We start from the raw sequence: 18,447 nt of genomic DNA, 5'->3' as shown, positions 1-18,447 counted from the left end.
TGCATTGTTTTCTTGCTATTCTGGTGATAAAATAAGATTTTAAAATTAAAAACAGCTGCTTGTTTGAAAAGCATTATCCATGCTGTTGAGCTGCAAAGTATTCAAGCTTGCTTTGCCTATCTAGGGAATTGCCTCAAAGCTATGTAGTCACATTAGGATACATTAAGTATTAACTAATTTACTCTGCTCTTAATGACACTTATTGGTCCCTTTTTTTGATGACAGATCATGTGCACATGCATCCTTGCCTATTTCTGCTTAAGTTCCAGGGAGCCTGAGTATGCATGTGAACAAGAGGACACTTTAAAAATCAAACTCACAAGGGGAAACAGTGACTGAAGGATTGCAGCTTCATGCTACAACCACGCTTTGAGGGGCTAGCTGAAGTGTACTGACTGGGTTTTCAGTAACTGTAAAATTCAAAGCACTTGGGAAAATGGACAAAAGAAAGCAGTACACAGCTGTAGTGGGATTGATATTCCTCCATGTCTTCACATAATTGTATCAGTAAGCAAAACAGATGACCAGGTATAATGTTCCTATTCGGCAGAACTCACAACTAAGAGATTCACTGAAGTGTGTTAAACAGCCTTTGCTTGGTTTCTGATCACTTCAGTGTCAGTGATACACGAAGTTTGTTGCAGTAGCTCTCAATACCTCAGTGCTTTACTTGAGAAAGCTCACCAACAAAACCAGTTAAAACTGGTTTATTTTATAGTTGATTAGAGAGAGAGAGGTCCCTGGAGAAGAAAGGCCATTTCTTTGTATGTAATTCTGGGCTTTTTTCTACACTGAAGGCGTTAATTGTAGATGGGCAATGTCAAGGAATTTAAAGAAAACACCTTTTTTTCTTTAAGAAAGTTAGTATTTGAATACAATTTTAAAAACCCAAAAAATTGTCATGTCTTTTTCTGTTTTTTTCATATGGGAAGCAAGAGCTTTCCCAAATACATTACTTTCTGGTGAGGAAAAAGCTACTGATAGATGGAATATTTAAAAGTTTAAATGCTCTAAGTAACTTAAGATTTTACTAACATAAAAATTATGTTTAAAGTATGGATTTTTTTTTCATTCTGACTTCTTTGTATTAAGGGAATTCATCAAGTCATACCTGAATGACAGAAGTATCAGTGGGCTCCAACACATACTCGTGGTTGCACAAGTTATTGCACACTTGGTTTAGACTGCTCAGGCTTTAATAGTGACCATAATTCAGCTCTGATGTGGAAAGCTCCCTCTGTGTCTTGCATTTCAGTAGTCCTGTTTAAGAGAATGTGTCGACTCTCTCCTGTCTCAACACTAACCTTGCAAAGCAGGATCACTGAATGGTTTATGTTGAAAGGAAGATTTAAAGATTATCTAGTTTCAACCTGCTGCTGTGGGCAGGGACACCTTCCATTATCAGTTTGCTCAGAGCCCCATCAAATCTGACTTTGAACATTTCCAGGGATGGTCATCCACAGCTTCTCTGGGCAGCCTGTTCCAGTGTCACAACATCCTCGACGTATTTTTTTCTCCTTCTCTAGCCTTTCTCAGTTTAAAGCCATTATTCCTTGTCCTGTCACCGCAGGCCTTAGTAAAAAGTCTGTCTCCATCTTTCTTTTAAGACTCCTTTATGTGTTGAAAGGCTGCAACATTTCCCCAGAGTCTTCTCTTCTCCAGGCTGAACAACTTCAACCCTCCCAGCCTGTCTTCACTGGAGAAGTGCTTCAGCTCTCTTTTCATCTTCATGGCCCTCCTCTGGGCCCTCTCCAACAGGGCCATGTCCTTACACTAGATGCTTCACAACTGGACACACAACTCTGGAATCTCAGGATGGCAGAGTAGAGTAGATCAGATAGGTTGTCTATGATGGCACTTTTAATTAGTCAAAGCTTTAAGATAGATCTGCTTAAGTATTTCCTCTAGTGTGTTACCCAGAAAAGAAAAAAAAAAAATTCAGCCTTGTGAATAAGCCTGATTGCATTGTAATTTAAACTAAACCAGTCTTCATTTAAGAAGATGAAACGAAATGCAGTAAGTTTAAAAAACCCAAACAAACCCCAGACAAACATGCCTCTTTCCTTTGTGCCCCCTAAAAACCACACCCAATAATAAAAATACAACAGGTTTCTTGTCAGTTCTGTCAATTTCATTCCTACAGACAGGCCAGTGTTTCCAGCCTGAGTATCTCTGAATAGGAGCAAAACTCTGCCCCTGTGGTTCCAAGTATACTCTCTTCAGAACCTCTGAAGTCTGATCAGTTGCTTTCTGCTCCGTCTTGCTGCTCTTTGTTTTGGCGGGACATGCTCCCAATCTCCTTATTCTGCCTTTCTCCTCTGCCACACTCTAAAAAATTTTCCAAGTTCTTCCTAAAGGACAGGAACAACTTCTGCTCCCAAGGAACCCACTGACAGAGTTTTTTTTAAAATGAGCACTGTTGTAGTTGGTAAAGGAGCAAAGACTCCAAGGAAAGATGTTTCAGGACACACTGTGATTCAGTATGCAGCTGTCCTGCATTAGTACTGGAGTATCTTTCTGTGACAATCTCTCCATCAGTGCTGTCTTGCAAACAATAGCCCTGCAGTTCCTTCTTTTGCTATTGATGTTACATATGGGTTCCCATACTCTAGTTTTGGGTTTGGGAAGGTTTTTTTGTTTGTTTCTTGGTTGGGGATGGGTATATGTGTGATTTTTAGTCTTCTCTCTGCCATCTGGCTTTGGAAATTATTAGGGGTTTTTTCCTAAGTTCCTCCTGTCATCCATGACCGCACAGTCATAAACTATACTTTCTAGTTCTAAAATTACCAAATTTTAATATTTCACCCCCTAAGTTTCCAATAGGAATGGTGGTTTCAGTTAGCAGTACCAGATACAGTTCAATTCCTGCTCCAAATTTTAGACTAACCCTTGACTTCTCAATTGCACCCAGTAAAGACAAAATAGGTAAAATGCTAGAGTAGTATACCTGCATTTCACAGTCTGCTCACAGACTTTGTCTTTCTGTAGAAATTTATCAAAATTTTCTATTTTGGCATTGTTTTTCCAGAATAAGTATATCCACATGGAGTTTATACCAAAATAAATATTCTGTAGTCCTTATTTCCCTCAGTTCTCAAATATGGACAAGTTGTTAAATACTTCCAGCCAAGAATCTGGGAACATCTGTGGAGTTCATTCCCTGTAGAAATTTTTCTCCCTACTTCTCACAGCATTTAGTTTTTACTGCAACCTTCATATGTTGGAATGTTTGGGGGTGGTGGGGGGGTGGGAGGGGAGCTGGGTTCTTTTGTTTTTGTTTGTTTGATTGGGTTTTTTTACTGCATTAGTCTTCCTTTTTCATGTTTCACTCTAAAAAAGACAGGTAATAGTGTAAAAGTTCACAGAGCCTCCTTGGCACTGCTGTGTACACACATTACTATTTATTTCCGTTCAGTGAGCTTAATGACTGAGAACGGGGTGTGGTGAGAAGCAGTGATGAGAGGTGCAAATGCTGGAGGGGCCTTACTTACTTTTCCTTCAGGCATCCACATCTGGGCTAACCATCCTAAATGTCTTTTGCAGTCATGGGAGAAATAGGCATTTTTGGGGTGGAAACCTATTTTGAATGTCTGCTTTTAGTGTGGAATTACTTAAAAACTACTCCCTTGGAATTTTACAAGAGTAATCATATGTTTAAACTGTAGTTCTTATGTTATATTTTGGGAGGAAGGTCCTAGGGTGTAAATGCCAAGAGGGCACTATCACATAGGGACTGCTTCCCTTGGGTAGACAGAAGCTGAGCTGCTGTCAGACTTGCTGTCAGTCATTCAACAGTTGGGAGAGTCTGGACAGACTTCCTGAAGGATTGGTATATGCTACTTTACTGGGCTGTGAAAAGGATATTTAATCCAAAATTCAGAGAACATATTTTAGGCTTGAGGATTTCCCAAAGCAAATAAAAAAGTGTGAGAAATTCTGGTCCCAGACTGAATTGCTCCAAGACCAGTCCTGGTTTCACACTAGGCTCAATGCTTTCCTGTCTGACTCCTGTGGGTTTTGATTTAAGAGTTCTTCCTTTTTCTGTTGGCATGAATCTTGAAAATTCTTTCACTTTTTTGGTATCGTTCCAACTTTGCCAGACTTCATGATATTTTTCTGGTGAAAAATGAGTGAAGAAATTTATAGTAATTGATTGGAAGACATGATGTGTGTTTTAATCAGATCCTGAATTAATATTTTGAAGTAAGATGCAGAGATACTTTATTAATAGCTGAGTGCTTTAAACATCAAGTTTTTGTACCTACCTATCAAAAAGTCCCTCACCGAGGTGTCCTGTCTTATAATTGACAAGATGTATGCATAAGAAATTTGGTGTTTTTCCAGAAGATCTAACTCTGCCATGTCATACAAAAGTATTGCTTTGATAAACTGTTAAAATTTTCAAATAACACTCAAAAAAACACAGCTGGGAGATGTTTATGGTACCTTCCCCTGTGCAAGAGAGCTGACTTTTTAAACACAGCTTTTAAAGTATTTACCTTCACCTTTATCTTGGATTTAACACTCAACAGCAAATTAAATTTTGCTGTGAAATACAGTTCTGTGCCAAAAATTTAAAACCCAAGATCCATAGGGTGAATAGTTCTTTTTATAGATTCCCCACTTCTCCCTTTTGAGTCTTTACAATAATAAAATGCTTGTGGGATTTACAAGATGTTAATAGGCAGAGGCTACTTTGAACTTATGCAAGGAGGGCTGTGTTGCCTGTTTTTTCAGCTGTACTTTACAATGGAACATCTGAACTATTTTTAGGCACATTCCTTGTATAAATTTTATCTGAAGAAAAATAATTTATTGAGATATTCTATTTGAATTTCATAGAACTCTTGTTTTATATAAACATTGGATTTAACCCTGATTTTAAGGACAATTTTGTGTGTTGAAAAACAAGCTTTAGTAGTTACAGTGTAGTAAGTCTAGTTTATCATTCTTCTACTGTTTCATTAACAAGCTGAGTTTAATTTTCAGTAATTTCCTCTAATATATATTACTAAATTTTTTTTTTTTTTTGTTCTGTTATTTTCAAACCTTTTCCACTGTCATGCAGCGCATTAAATCTGGCAGAGAGGGCAGTGCACGTGGCCGCAAAGAGGGAAGTGGTGGTAAGTAGTCAAGGCCTCTGCTTAAATATCAGTTTTGACAGGATCCTGAAGAAAACAGATTTTCTGGAAGTGTTTTTAAAGCCTCCTTTCATCCTGAAATGCACACAAATATGCACTGAATAATATGTAAGTACTTCAGAAATTTTGTTTCATACATTTTGATTTTCTCATTGCTGTATGAAATCACAACTGGTACAGTAGCATGGATTTGGTCCCACATTTATGTTTTATATACAGACTTTACTGTATTCCTAAAGCTAAATTTCTGATTGTTTCCAGTGCTGTGGACATGAATGTTTTATCCCATTAACTTGGTATTTGAACATTTTTAACTTTGGAATATTTACTAAAAGGAATCATTTATTAAAACAAAACAGAACACATAAGCCATGGAAAATAGGAATTCATTGTTTCTTTATTTAGCATGAAGGAAAAGGAATTTTGTGGCCTCTGTGTAATCTGCTGTGATAGATGTTTGTTACAAGTTGAAGAGATTGTTCTGTGCAGCCAACTCTGTAATAGGGATAACATACCCTTTACTGTCTTTGAGCTCATCTTTCCCCTTATCTCTGTATAGCAGTACTGAAGTTCTGGAGTCTTCCCTCGAAGAAAGTTTCTCCTCTGGCCACTCAGTCTCCCTGCTTCTGTAGATTTGCAGATCTGATTTCCATAAATATAAAACTCCTGCATTGTAAATCAGGAAACTGCCCTGTATTGTCTTTTCTGCACTAAGTAGGTTGCATATTGCTGGGCTAATGATTTTTCCCTAGCATTATTAAATCCATGAAATTAGTAATGTAAATCTAACAGTCCCCCACTGCTGCTCTAAGGAAACTAGAAGACTTTAGGCTACTTCAGCCACCTGAAAAAAAAAAAAACCCAAAAAAAACAAACAAAAAACCAACCAAACAAAACCCCATATTTTAACCCAAAAAGGAAATTATTTCTTTGTATCCTGCTTTTGGTTTATCTTGATATCAATGGGTTTCATTAGAAGATATCCCCTGTAAATTCTTGCCTCTCTTCCCTTCCTTTTACAGAGGAATATTTTATGATGTTTTCTTTCTTATTTGGTAATCTTATTTCTCCACCTACATAGCAGGTATTTTACTATGCTTATCAAATTCTATAGGGTCATGAAAAGTCATGGCAATTACTAATGTAATCTGAAGATGACCTTAGAATGCTGTTACATTTATGAAGACTGCTTCCCTGGATTTTCCGAGGGTTAAGAGTGAGTGTTAGGTGCTTGAGAGAGATCTCATTCCTTTTCCAGCTCAGTAGTTTCACTAGAGAAGCTTTTAAATAATTTCTTGATGTGTGGAAGAAACAACCATTCACCTAGGATTGAATTTTACCTGTTCTGGGCCTCAGGCCAAAGTAATTCTTTTTTTAAGTAACAGAGCAGGGTGGAAGAGGACGGAGAGTTTGTGGGCCCTCCTTTGTTACATAAACCCTGTGATCGGGCTGCCAGCTGGAGGTGCCAGCAAAACAGCATTGTGAGACAGGATTGGTCCCTGTTCTTTGTCATTAAGAGGAATCCACTTCAGCATACAGCAAGTAGAAATGAAGAGCAGCATTGGTAACAGGCAAGGGTATTTACAGTTGTGCAAAACTTTGCATCAGGTGTGTAGGGAAATGGCACAAAGGGTCTCTTTTCTTCCAGCTCTATTTTGTAATTATCCCCACCCTCATTAATGAAAGATAGGCATGTTTCAGGAGGGAGAGAGTAATTTAGCAAAAGAAGGTATACCTAGTGCTCATGCTGAAAGGATGCTAAGACAACGTAAGTCCCACAAACTACCAGTTTGTCATTATTTCTTTTTAAGACACAAGTATCTATGGAAAGTGGTCTTTTTTTTTGCTTTTTTTTTTTTTAATTTTAAAACCATTTTTAATTTTAAAACATTAGAAAGAGGATGAGAGGTTAAGAAGGATAAGTGTTGACCTAGAATTTGCCCTATCAGTAATTCTTAGATTGTTGAGTTTAAGATATTATGTCAAATATATGAAAGAGTGGAAAAAAACATTGTTTGGGAACAAGTCTGTGTAAGAGTATGTTTGAGAAGTCTTCATTATACAAATTCAGTGCCAGAGATCCAGCCTTTCTGGAAATGACTTGGCAAACAAGCAAAGGTACAAAGAGGGTCCTGTACTGAGCCTAGAGTTAACTTTCTGCTGGGATTCTTAATTAAAAGTTGTGGTGAGCTGTACTACTTGTATGTATTTTTAGAATGAGTCAAAGGCACTGGGCACATTTTAACTGGTAATGTTGGCTCTAGGGAGCCTTATCAGTGAAGAAACTGGACACTCACAGCATCAGATGTTAAGGACTGTGTGGTATTTTGTCCACATTGTACTGAGGATGACTAATAGAAACCTGAACACCCAAACATTTTATTTTGTCCAAAGATTGGCTTTGTTCACCTGGGTTATGAGCTGTAATTTGGAGTTTCATAATTTGTGTGCATGGCCTGTGTGAAGATACGTATGAAATATAAACACAGGTTATTTTATTTCATAATATTAGTATGCTTTTGATAAATTAATGACTTCAAAAGGAGAGAAAAAAAAAAAGTGTATACATTTTAAGGTTAGTCTTTTCCAGTGGGATTGCCAAGACCAAAAGGGGTCATTTTCCTATACTATATGAGGGATTTGCCATCATTACTGAACGCAGTGAAGCATGGAATCCTCCTTAGTTTAGTACTTACTAGCTAAATTAAAGTACTTACTAGCTAACTGAAGTCTTATGCATTCCAGATATTTTAGGTATGATGCCTGTTTCCTTTCTTTCTTTCCTCTTAGCAGCTCACTGTCCCCATACTTGTTAGCATTCATAGGAGATTTTTCCCCCCAAGTATTTTGTCCCCATATAGTTATTTATATTAAGAGTATTAATAATTCAGGTTTCCTTGTTCTAGGAAATATGATCTAAAATTGCTTTTAAAGAGGAAGCTAAGAAGAAAGAGAACTAAGCCAGCAAGGTTTGTACTTCATAGGGCATTCAGTACTTTGCCAATATAAATTAAAATAGAAAGGTGGGTGAGATGCACCACAGCAGAGTTTCAGCAATATAATTGGTGTGTGCATGAATGGTAGACAGAATGGAACAGAGAGATCAAGAAAACTGACATCTGTATCAATGTCAGTTAAAGTCTGCTCTTGTCTTGAGAGAGAGATAAGCATTAAATCTAAAATCCCTACCAAAAACTGAACACATTTGTCACTCACTGTAAAAACAGAAGTTTTCTTCTCCCCATAATTATCAGATTTATGGTTTTCAGTCTTACTTGGGTTATGTTGGAAGCAAATGACATTGATACAGTCCTATTGAAATTATTATTTTTAATTTTAAGAAGAAGAAAAAAACCCCAAACCACAGTACCATGAAACCTTGAAGGGAGCTAACAGTAATGTCTGAGTTAAGGCAGTTCTCAAAGATTTTCTCTCCAATATTCTTTTCTTGTTTTCATACTCACTTTTTTGTGTTTTGCAGATACATGATTGTAATATCCAGAACTTAGCAGTTCACTGTGGTTTTTACTGCCATAAGGGATTTTTCCTGTTTGATAGCATAATGCCTTTATAAGTGTAGATAATGCAAAGTATGACATTAAGGAGTCCATTGCCGTGGCAGTGTTTACTTGGTCTCTGCATTTGCCCAGCTCTCTGAATGGGGAGTTTTGTGCTGGATGAGAGGAGCCGTGCAGTCTCGGACAGGAGCCCAAAGAAGCACTGTTGAATTCAGAAGATGAAAGGCTGAGTACTTTGCATTCTCCTTGTTACCTAGGCCTGTCAGGATGGATTTGGAAAATAAACCACATGGGAATAATTTAGGTGTCTTTTCCCTTTTTCATTTCACTGGTGACTGTGTCAGTTTGTCCATCCCCAAAGATTTCCCGTATGCAAACACCCTTTACCATCCCAAAGGAATCTCCTTATTTATTATGGAAGTATGTTTTAGATGTTAGAGCTGTAGGCATCCCATATAATCCTGACTGTGATAAAGATGAGATTTTCTTGTTACCCTGCAGCCAAGACATGGCAACCATTTATATTTGCTAGGCTTGTGTGCCTGTTGCTGCCTCATTAATTACAAGTCATTTTGGGATGGTTCCATTGGCTGTGTATGAAGAATAGAAAAAAGTTTTCTTAATTAATGGAGAAGGGAAAATCTGTTGAAATGAAGATAACATTTTAATCTATTTTCTGCTCTGAACTCACGCACCACAAACAATTTTCATCCAACAGAATTTCAAATCAAAATGAACAGTGGCAAAGTTATAAATTGCATCTACTTCCCATGCTGTTTCATAGCTTTAATATATTTTTCTCCCTTCTGCACTGAACTTACTCTTCTCTTTGGTCAAACCAATGCCCATTCTTTATCCCAAATATGAAAGATACACAGAGTTGCACTTAAAAGACATTCCGGATTTAGTGGAGAGTTAGCCCCCTGCGCTCTTTGTTACATAAACAATTTACAGAGGAGGTAGATTACCAAACAATCTTACCCTTTGATTTTATTGATGAGTAAAATAGTACTAAAAATTCTAATTTACATTCTTTGTGGTACTGGAGGAATTTCCAATGCAATAGGGTCATCACTGTAATTGCAACTAGTTAGATTCCTCTAAAAAATAAATACAAATACAGTGGATTTTTTGGCTTGAAGTACACACAGGTATGATGTGACACAGGAACACATAAAAAGGTTGACAATCTTTTTTGCTAGGTATCACTACTTAAAATAGGACAATTACAAAATAGGATTATTTTTGCAGTATGTTGTATTATTCATTGTTCTGCCATATAAAATCGGTCATTTTTTTAAAGTTAGGTTTTATATTTTGATTCTTTTTAACTCCCATCCAAATTCTATGTGAAGGAATTAGTTCAAATCAGTTTTTGTAAAACATTGAACAACTCTAAATGAATGAAACAATTCTAATAGAACAATTTAAACATCCTAAATATAATCATGTGGCCATGACTTTTAAACAGATGAGAGGAAGGAATGAACTGTAAAAGATATCAGCATGCAGAGTGTGTTATTTATGTCTTTGTATGTATAGTGCTCAGCTAAGGCTGTTTAACACAGACTGTGAGGGGAGGGTAATGTCAGCATGATAATCCAGATCTCAAGTATTATGATTTTACAGAGTAAATGTGTTTATAAATCAGATTTTATATTGACCAGCTCTGTTTAATTGGTTCCTGTTGCTTTTTCAACTGAAATCTGGAGCTGTGTTCCTGCAGTCAGTTCATGTGTAGGTATGCACATTGTCACCCCAAAATTAGTACAGTGGGGATGGACCTGCATGAACTACAGTAATAACTTACTTAATAAAAGTTAATAAATAAGTTAATAAATAAGGACTGGATATTCATTGCACTGAAGGTTTCCTTAGATACAGAGCGATTTAGTTCAGCACTGGTCTTCCATTATTCAAAAGCTACTTTGAATTAAGTGCAGGTGTTTGTACAGTTAATACAGTAATAGCGAGAAAATTAATTTGCAGTTTCAGAAATATCTACCTGTAGTCCTCTGGTTGTAGGTACAATCAGACAGATGCTAATACTCAAAGCTGTGCTCTTAGTAGAGAAAAATTACAAATAAAGCTTTTCATCCGGAGTCACGCTGTTATCTTCTTATCTTGTTTTCTTCTGTGTATTACTTTAGTGAAAGTTAATTTCATTCCCATCATTCAAAATGTATATAAAATCTTTTTCCTAGATGGGCTGTGTGCAGCAGGGAACAATGAGTAGAAATTGTAAAATTTGCCTCCAAAAGTATGTCTGTCTGTGGAAAAAATGCTTTAAAAACAACTCCTTCCCTGAAGTTTTCTTTGCTGTAGGATACCAGAATCCTGAAGTCTATATTGCAAGCTTGTATTCTTTAATATTTCCAAATTATGTGTGAATGTATACTAAATAAAAACATGTAGATGATTCTCCAAACAGAACTACAAAAAGTGATTTCAAGATGATATTTAGACTTCTGGCAGATCATGTTATATGGTCAACAGAATTTTTAATAGCTGCTATATTGGCAGCCAAATCCTGTATCCCATGGCAAGAGTGTCAAGAAAAGCTTACCCCAAATGGCTTAACAGCTAGGGCATTCCTTCTGAAAGGTGGAGCTGTGGCTTTGAACTCCCTCAGGTGAAAGAAAGCATTGAGCCAGAGTTCTCGCTTCCTGAGCTGCTGTCTGACGTCTCCATGTAATGCAGATGGTGTCAAGCACCTCTTATTTTTTTCTGGGTGCACTTTAAAATGAAAGGTGCTCCTCTTCCTCATCTTCGGGTATGCTCAGAGCATACTGCAGTCCACAGAGACTTGATGTGGTTTTGCATATTAGCCTAATCTAAAATAAATGTGAAGAACTAAAAAGAGGAGTTGTTTCCCTTCACTCTTGCTGGATATAATGCTCATACAGAAGTAAGGTGAGCAGTGTTGCTTTGCTGGTCTACCTGAGAAAAGGTTTTCATTAGGTTACTTTTAAGTGTACCTAGTAACACTAAAGGATCCTAGAACATCTAAAGAAGCCTCTGTTTTCAATTGTATTTTTTTAGATCAGTAAGATGTGCAGGTAATTAGTGTTAATCCCACCAGTTTGGTTTGTCTACCATCTTTTTCTTCCTTCTTTCACTTAATATAAAGTCTTTCACCTTCCTCTGGTAGCATTGCTAGCACCCATGTGTTTTCCTCCTTCACAGCTGAAAAAATTTGTTATGCCATTTTCCTCCTCTTTTCATTACATGCTGGTCTTCCTTTCTGGGACCATCCAATTAAACCTATGGAGTTTCTTCAACCAGTTCAGTCTTCCCCTAGTGTAGTCTGCTCTATTGTTCCAGTTTTTGCATCTCTTTACTGCTCCTTACAACTTTATTTATCATCTTAAAAATTACTTGGCTTCCATTATGCAAGACTGTGCCTACTTCTATCCTACTCTTTTTCTCATTGATTATTTGTATTTTCCTCAAAACATTTTCATCCATGCCATTTCTGAAGGCCAGCTCTCACCTCCTTGTTGCATAGGCCTGTCCAGAGCCCACTCAAATCAAGGGGAGGCCCTTTTGTAATTTCACTGCCCTTTAGTTGAGTTTCTCTTCAGGAAAACCCATTGTTTTCTCCCCATTTCTTCAAATTCTTCAAATGTTACTTCTTTCATGAGACCTGTCAGTGAGAATTGGTCCAAGGGAAGCTGATGTACATTAAAATACGTATTCCTTGCTTTGAAATTTCAACTGTAATATGTGCCTTGTGAACTTATTAACTGTTTGACATGTTGCTGCATATATTAGATCTTTCTTGGAGCAGAGACATCTTCCAGTTTAGGGTTGAGCAAACAGAAGTCTGTGGTAGTATTTATAGAAAGGTAAACGTTTGTCATCTTTGTAGACTTTGCGGGGGGGGGAGGGGGGAGGTTTCTTTTAATTATAACAATATCTATTAAAATAACATTTGTAGTAAGTAAGACAATGGAAATATGTTGCCAAGTCCAGACTTTGTAATTAATGTTTGCTGAATGAAACCCATTTTTCCTCCTTACGATGGAAGACTTTTAATACCCGCATTGTTTGGCGTTGTAAATGAACATGTCTCTATTTGACTGCACATCCTGCCTTGTAAATATACCAAGTCAAACTCAAAATGTTTTCTCCCAGGAGAAAAAATATTGCATAAAAATTTCTTGTAGCAGATGAGATTGAAAGCTTGGCATGAGTGTGAAAAAGAGATTCAGAGGTGAAGAGAATATTTAAAGTGTCTGGAATACTGCTGTGGCAGGAGAATGTTAATCTGATGTTGTCCGGGCTGGAGGCAGCCCTTGGAGCCGACACATTCCTTGGGGCCCTGCTGCAAACTGAGCTGCCAGCACAGTGTTTACAGCGAGCTGCAGGGCCAGCATGGTCTGTACACATGGACTGAGCCTGCCTGCCACGCAGACAGCACATGGCAAATACGCTCTTCTAATTAAAAGCAAACTTAAGTGCTGTATTTAACCTTGACAGTACTGAGCAGGTGGATCACATTGATATGTTAGTAGGCATACAAACATAGGAAATGTCCAGTGTACATTGTGACAGGGTTTATATTTATCATGCTTATTTTATGTGACTGTGATTTATAAGCAACTGAAATGTCAGCATTCGAAGCAGAAATATTTTAATGTGTTTACTCCAAAGTCATAAGGCTGTATATATTTTTTAAAAATGTTAACACACACGTGTGGACACAGTGTCCACTGTGTTTTAAAGACCACTATTACAAATGAGTACTGTGTCTGTCATGAAAAGATGGTTTCATCCAAGTCCAGTTTGACAGATAGTAGTAGCTGAATTGATGTTATTCTTGTATCGTGGTTTCACAGAACATAACAGCGTGTTGTCTTTTTTTTTTTCTTTTCCCCAGATAGTGGTGGTACCAAAGGGGAAAGACTGAGTGCCAAACTAAAATTTCTGCCTGGAACAAGTGAACCCTATGAAGGTAGCAGCAGTAAAGAAATAGGCAAGTGGACATCTTATACCTTTTTAAATTTTATGGTTCTCAGGGAGAAGAAAAATAAGAAGAGAGGAAAAAATAAAAGTTGTTGGAAGAGTATGTGAAATTAGATAATTGGGGAAACGTTTTCCCATGCAAATTAGGCTTTTGCTTCATTGTTCAGAGCTCACTATAAAGTAATTCTAAATATTAAAAAATGTGGCCCATGTTAATACTACTTTCAATATCTATCTGCTGTGTCAAGTAAGTTCTTGCCGTTCTGCCGTCATAGGTTCTTCAATAAGACTGAATTTTCTGAGGGGTTTAAAAACCCAGATTCATGTGGAATGTGGTACTTCCTAAAATGCCGTTTCTCAAACAAGTAATCAGTCTTGCTGTTCCTTGCACGTTTCCAAAGTCTTTTTCTTGCTGTAGTATAATGAGAGAAATTTATTAGAAAAAACACCAAGAGGCTTCCATGAGTAGAACTCTGGAACTTTGCTTTTATGCCCTGCCTCAGTTCCTGAATGCAGTGCTTTGTTCTCCTTCGGCATTCATATGCTCTTTCTGGTCTGCATTTCAAACACACAGATGTGTAGTGCTAACTCCTAATCTTGTATTTGATTCTGTATGTTTAAAACCAGCAAAAGTTAAAGCTAAAATAATCTGTAACTGTTTCACATGTATTTATTTAAACCCTAGATGCCTCCTACGCAGATCCACTTGGCCCACAACCAGAAAGACCAAAAACAGCAGCAAGAAAAAGAACGGAGGAAGATGATTTTGCTGATGAAGAACTAGGAGAGGATCTGCTTCCAGAATAGCATATGGGCCACTCATCAATTTTTTAATCCTTGTAAAAGTTTTAGCTGAAAAACTTTTCATTCATAATGATTTTGTAGTGGATTTTTATAAACTATTCATTAAATACTTTGAACATGTGGTACCTTATGTTAAAAACTTGGATTTGTAATTGCAGTGTCTTCTGTGATTGATTAAAAAAATAATGGTGAGGGTTTTTTTCTCATGCATAAGATCTACACAAGTAATCAAATGCATTGCAAGCTGTATCAAATGTGTAAAGCTTTTGCTTTCAGAGATACATACAATGAAAATATTAAACAGAAAAGCCTCTAAAACTTCATCTTTCAATGCAGAATACCTCAAAGCAACGCTTGTAAGGTTGAAAATCTTGTATCCTCCATCCAAAGCTGTCCAAAGAATTTATTTAAGTGCTGTGAACTGACCTGAAAATGCAGAGTATGACCTTGGTCTTCCTTAAGGTCCCAATTCAGCAAATCATTTTGCACTGATACCAAAGAAAGCATTTTAACCTACTCTTAGATGAACTAGGACCATTTTGCAGTTTCTCAGCAAAATGTCTGTGGGGTTTTTTTTTGGGTTTTTTTTGGTTTTTTGTTTTTTGGTTTTTTGGGGTTTTTTTGAGTGGTCAGAGTTGTCAGGATTTCAGCCTAGTTTGTTCAGAATTGCTAATTAGATTGCAGCTTTTGGTTCTTATGTTGGAGAGTGTGGCACTGACCACACAGTGGTAGTTTTCCACAGCCTAAGCTGAGTATGGGCAAAGTTAGTTACAGAAATCACCATTTTACTTATGAACTGAACAAGTTTGATCTGAAGTTACTGAGACATGTTAAATTCCTGTAGTAGGAATCACTTTGGGGAGATGAAAATATTAGTCAGATGTTCAGAATTTCCTAATAAATACTTGCAAAACTAGTCCACTGAGATGGCTTGTTTTTGGAACCCTGGCATGTGTTTGGCTTAATAGTTGGACTTTGGTTAGTGCACTTTGAAATGCAAGAATTCTGAAATTCTTCTGAAATTTTCAGTGCTCCTTCTCAGTGTTGCTCAGTGCTGCTCAGACTGTTTGCCAGTGACAGTGGAGAAGTGTCTTTGTATCTTCATGAAACGTTTTTTCAGTTTTTAGAAACGCTTTCCAGTTTCATAGGATGTCTGCAAGTGGTCAGAAGTGTCCTGTGGGGTGTATGAGCTGCTTTGTGTGTGGCATGCTTCCCGTGGGACTGGAGCAGTGTTTCATCTGGGATTGCACAGCTTCCATGTGATGGTAGGAGCAGAGCGTGTTCAGTGCTGTTGATGGAACACCCCAAGGGGCTCACCAAAGAAGAAAGACAAGGTAAACTCTGGGGCCTGATCCTTCTAAGGGGTGGAAAAGAGCATGAGAAGGAAGTGGATGGCAGCTGCCTTATTTCTGCAAGTCTCTCTTGCCTGTTCCTCAGTCCTGCTGTATCTACAGCTCTGGTTGTAGAATGACAGATTCCTGGATGTCATGGTAGTTCTTTCTGTCAGGCTTAGTCTTGGAAGACTTAGACCACCATGATGCAATGTGCCACACAGAAGGGAGCATTTTCAGCTACAGACTGCAGTGACATGAGGTATCTCAGTTAATTACACTAAGAGAAAATAAATGGGACCATGGCAGGGAGCATAGATAAAGCTGTGAAGCAGTGCAGAAGAGAAGGCAGGTGAGGTACTGCCATGGTCTTCTAACATGAAGACATTTGAGTACACTCCAGTGGGTTGACCCTGGCTGGATGCCTGGCACCCACTGAAGCCTCTCACTCCCCTCTGCAGCTGGGCAGGGGAGAGAAGATGTCACAGAGGGTTTATGAGATAAGGACCTAGAGATCACTCACCAAAGACCATCACAGGTCTTTGATTTAGAGATACTAGAGATCAGAGATACTAATTGAATTTATTGTTAACAAAATCAGAGCAAGATAATGAGTAGTAAAATAAACCTTCAAAACGCATTCCCCCCACCCCCTCCCTTCTTCCCAGCTCTACTTCCTCCCAAGTGAAGCTCAGGGAGAGAGGGAATGGGGATCATGATCAGTTCCGTAGCCTCGTCCGCTGCTCAGGGAGAGGAGTTGTTCCTCTGCTGCTCCATGGGGTCCTGTCCGGGTTCGGGCTGTTATTTGTCTCTGCCCAGACAAGGGTGAGATGGGCTCGCTTTTCGGGCTCCAAAAAACAAGGCTGGACTCTCAGGTTCGGTCTTCAAGGTTGTTTATTATTTCTTATCTACAAAAATTTTCTTTCTGCCCAGCCGGGGTCTGACCAGCAAGGCAGCCAAAGGCACTCTGACTGCCCACAGGGCGGTCACCTCTTTTTATAACAAAGTCTACGTAAACTATATTTATCTTTTGTCTCCAATACTTATAATTTTTATTACTAAGTGTACTTTTACTATAAACCTATCAAAAATACCTACGTCACCCGGAAAATGGAAGACAAGAAGAAGGAGGAAGAACCATGTGGCAGGCCTAACTCCCTCCATCTTGTTCTTTTCCAACCCCCTGTACCAAATCTTAAAAACTGTGCTTAAGCTTATAAATGTTCTATTTCTATATCTTTTACACGCCAGTGATTCTTATGTCCCCACATATAGGTGGAACATCTCTTGCAGGGTCAAAGTTGAGCCACCAGGTACTTTTTGCAACATCCCAAGGCTCCCGAGCTCCCCAAGGGTTCTCTCGGTAGCTCTGGCCCTCAGGAGAAGTGCGCTGAGTTCCCACAGGGTCCCTCCCATGGGAGACAGTTCTCCATGAACTTGTCCAATGTGAGTCCATCTCATTAGCAACAGTTCCCCTCAAACTGCTGCAGCGCGGGTCACTCCTCCCCAGGGTGCAGCCCTTCAAGGACAGGCTGCTCCAGCATGGGCTCCACTGCCCAGGGGCCTCCCACAGGGTCACAGCCTCCTCTCAGGCATCACCTGTTCCTACATGATGGGCTCCACGTGGATCCCTGCATCCCTGTGGATCGTCATGGGCTGCAGGGGCACAGCTGCCTCACCACAGTCTGCACCAAGAGCTGCAGGGGAATCTCAGCTCCAGTGCCTGGAGCACCTCCTGCCCCTCCGTCTGCACTGACCTTGGTGTCTGCAGGGCTGTTCGTCTCATGTGTTCTCACCCTGCTCTTCTTTGGCTGCAGTTACATCTGTGCAGTAACTTTTTACAAAATTCTTCTGAAATACGTTATCTCAGAGGCATTACCACCATTTCTAATAGGTCCAGCCTTACTCAGCAGCACATCCATTTTGGAGCCAGCTGGCATTGGCTCCACTGGACATTGAGGAAGCTTCTGGCAGCTTCTCACAAAAGCCACCCCTGTAGCCCCCCACCCCACTACCAAAGTTTGGCCATGCAAACCCAATACAGCATCTAATCAAAATTGCAATCACATAGGCATGTCCATGATAAAGTGGCATGAAGTACCAATAACTCGGAATACAGTTCACAACTTAGTCTGTAGAAACACTCCTGCCAACATCAGAGAGATTTTGATCAGCAGCAGTTTCTCGATTCAGTTTGCCCAGATGCATAACTGTACATTGGGTAGAATTCTGTGGATTACAAACAATTGCACTTTTGTTACAGCCCTGCACAAACTCACAGGCAGTTCTGGAACATGTTGTTTCCTATGTACAGGCTCCCAGGGACTTCTGGAACATGCTGTTTCCTATAGCATGAGGATCTGATTATATAATGCTTTGGGTTATGATGAATTTGCATGTTATTTTGCAAGCACAGTTGAGCTTGTTCTGAACTGACAGAAAGCCATGTGATCCAGCTCCAACACCGGAATAATGAGTCCTGCTGACAGTCAAAATGATGTAGCCCAGGTTCATCCACTCCAAAGCCGTGTTCGCTATGGCTGCATCTCTACTGGAACTGCAGTGTTTCCAGGGCAAGCCCAGAGCAGAGGAGGGGATTTGTACCCAGCTGTTCTGTAAGACCAGTAGCACAGCAGTGCACAGTAGCACAGTTTTGGACCACGACAATTCATCTCCCAGACAACT

At 38.9% G+C, this 18,447-nt stretch overlaps 1 protein-coding gene across 2 annotated transcripts in view; it reads left to right on the top strand.

The window, feature by feature from the left end:
- The window catches only part of IFT88 (intraflagellar transport 88), a 42,549-nt gene extending 27,698 nt beyond the window's left edge, over window positions 1–14,851 (top strand). For both annotated transcript variants that reach the window (XM_084227217.1, XM_084227218.1), the window contains 3 exons: window positions 5,069–5,123; window positions 13,542–13,637; window positions 14,313–14,851. In XM_084227217.1, the coding sequence (XP_084083343.1) occupies window positions 5,069–5,123; window positions 13,542–13,637; window positions 14,313–14,434 (273 nt within the window). In that variant the 3' untranslated portion in view covers window positions 14,435–14,851. The remainder of the gene's footprint in view (window positions 1–5,068; window positions 5,124–13,541; window positions 13,638–14,312) is intronic.
- Window positions 14,852–18,447: the final 3,596 nt, after the last annotated feature.

This window comes from Fringilla coelebs (assembly GCF_963513975.1).
Source record: "Fringilla coelebs genome assembly, chromosome: 2".
Lineage (NCBI taxonomy): Eukaryota > Metazoa > Chordata > Aves > Passeriformes > Fringillidae > Fringilla > Fringilla coelebs.
This window is presented reverse-complemented; position numbering and strand designations above follow the sequence as displayed.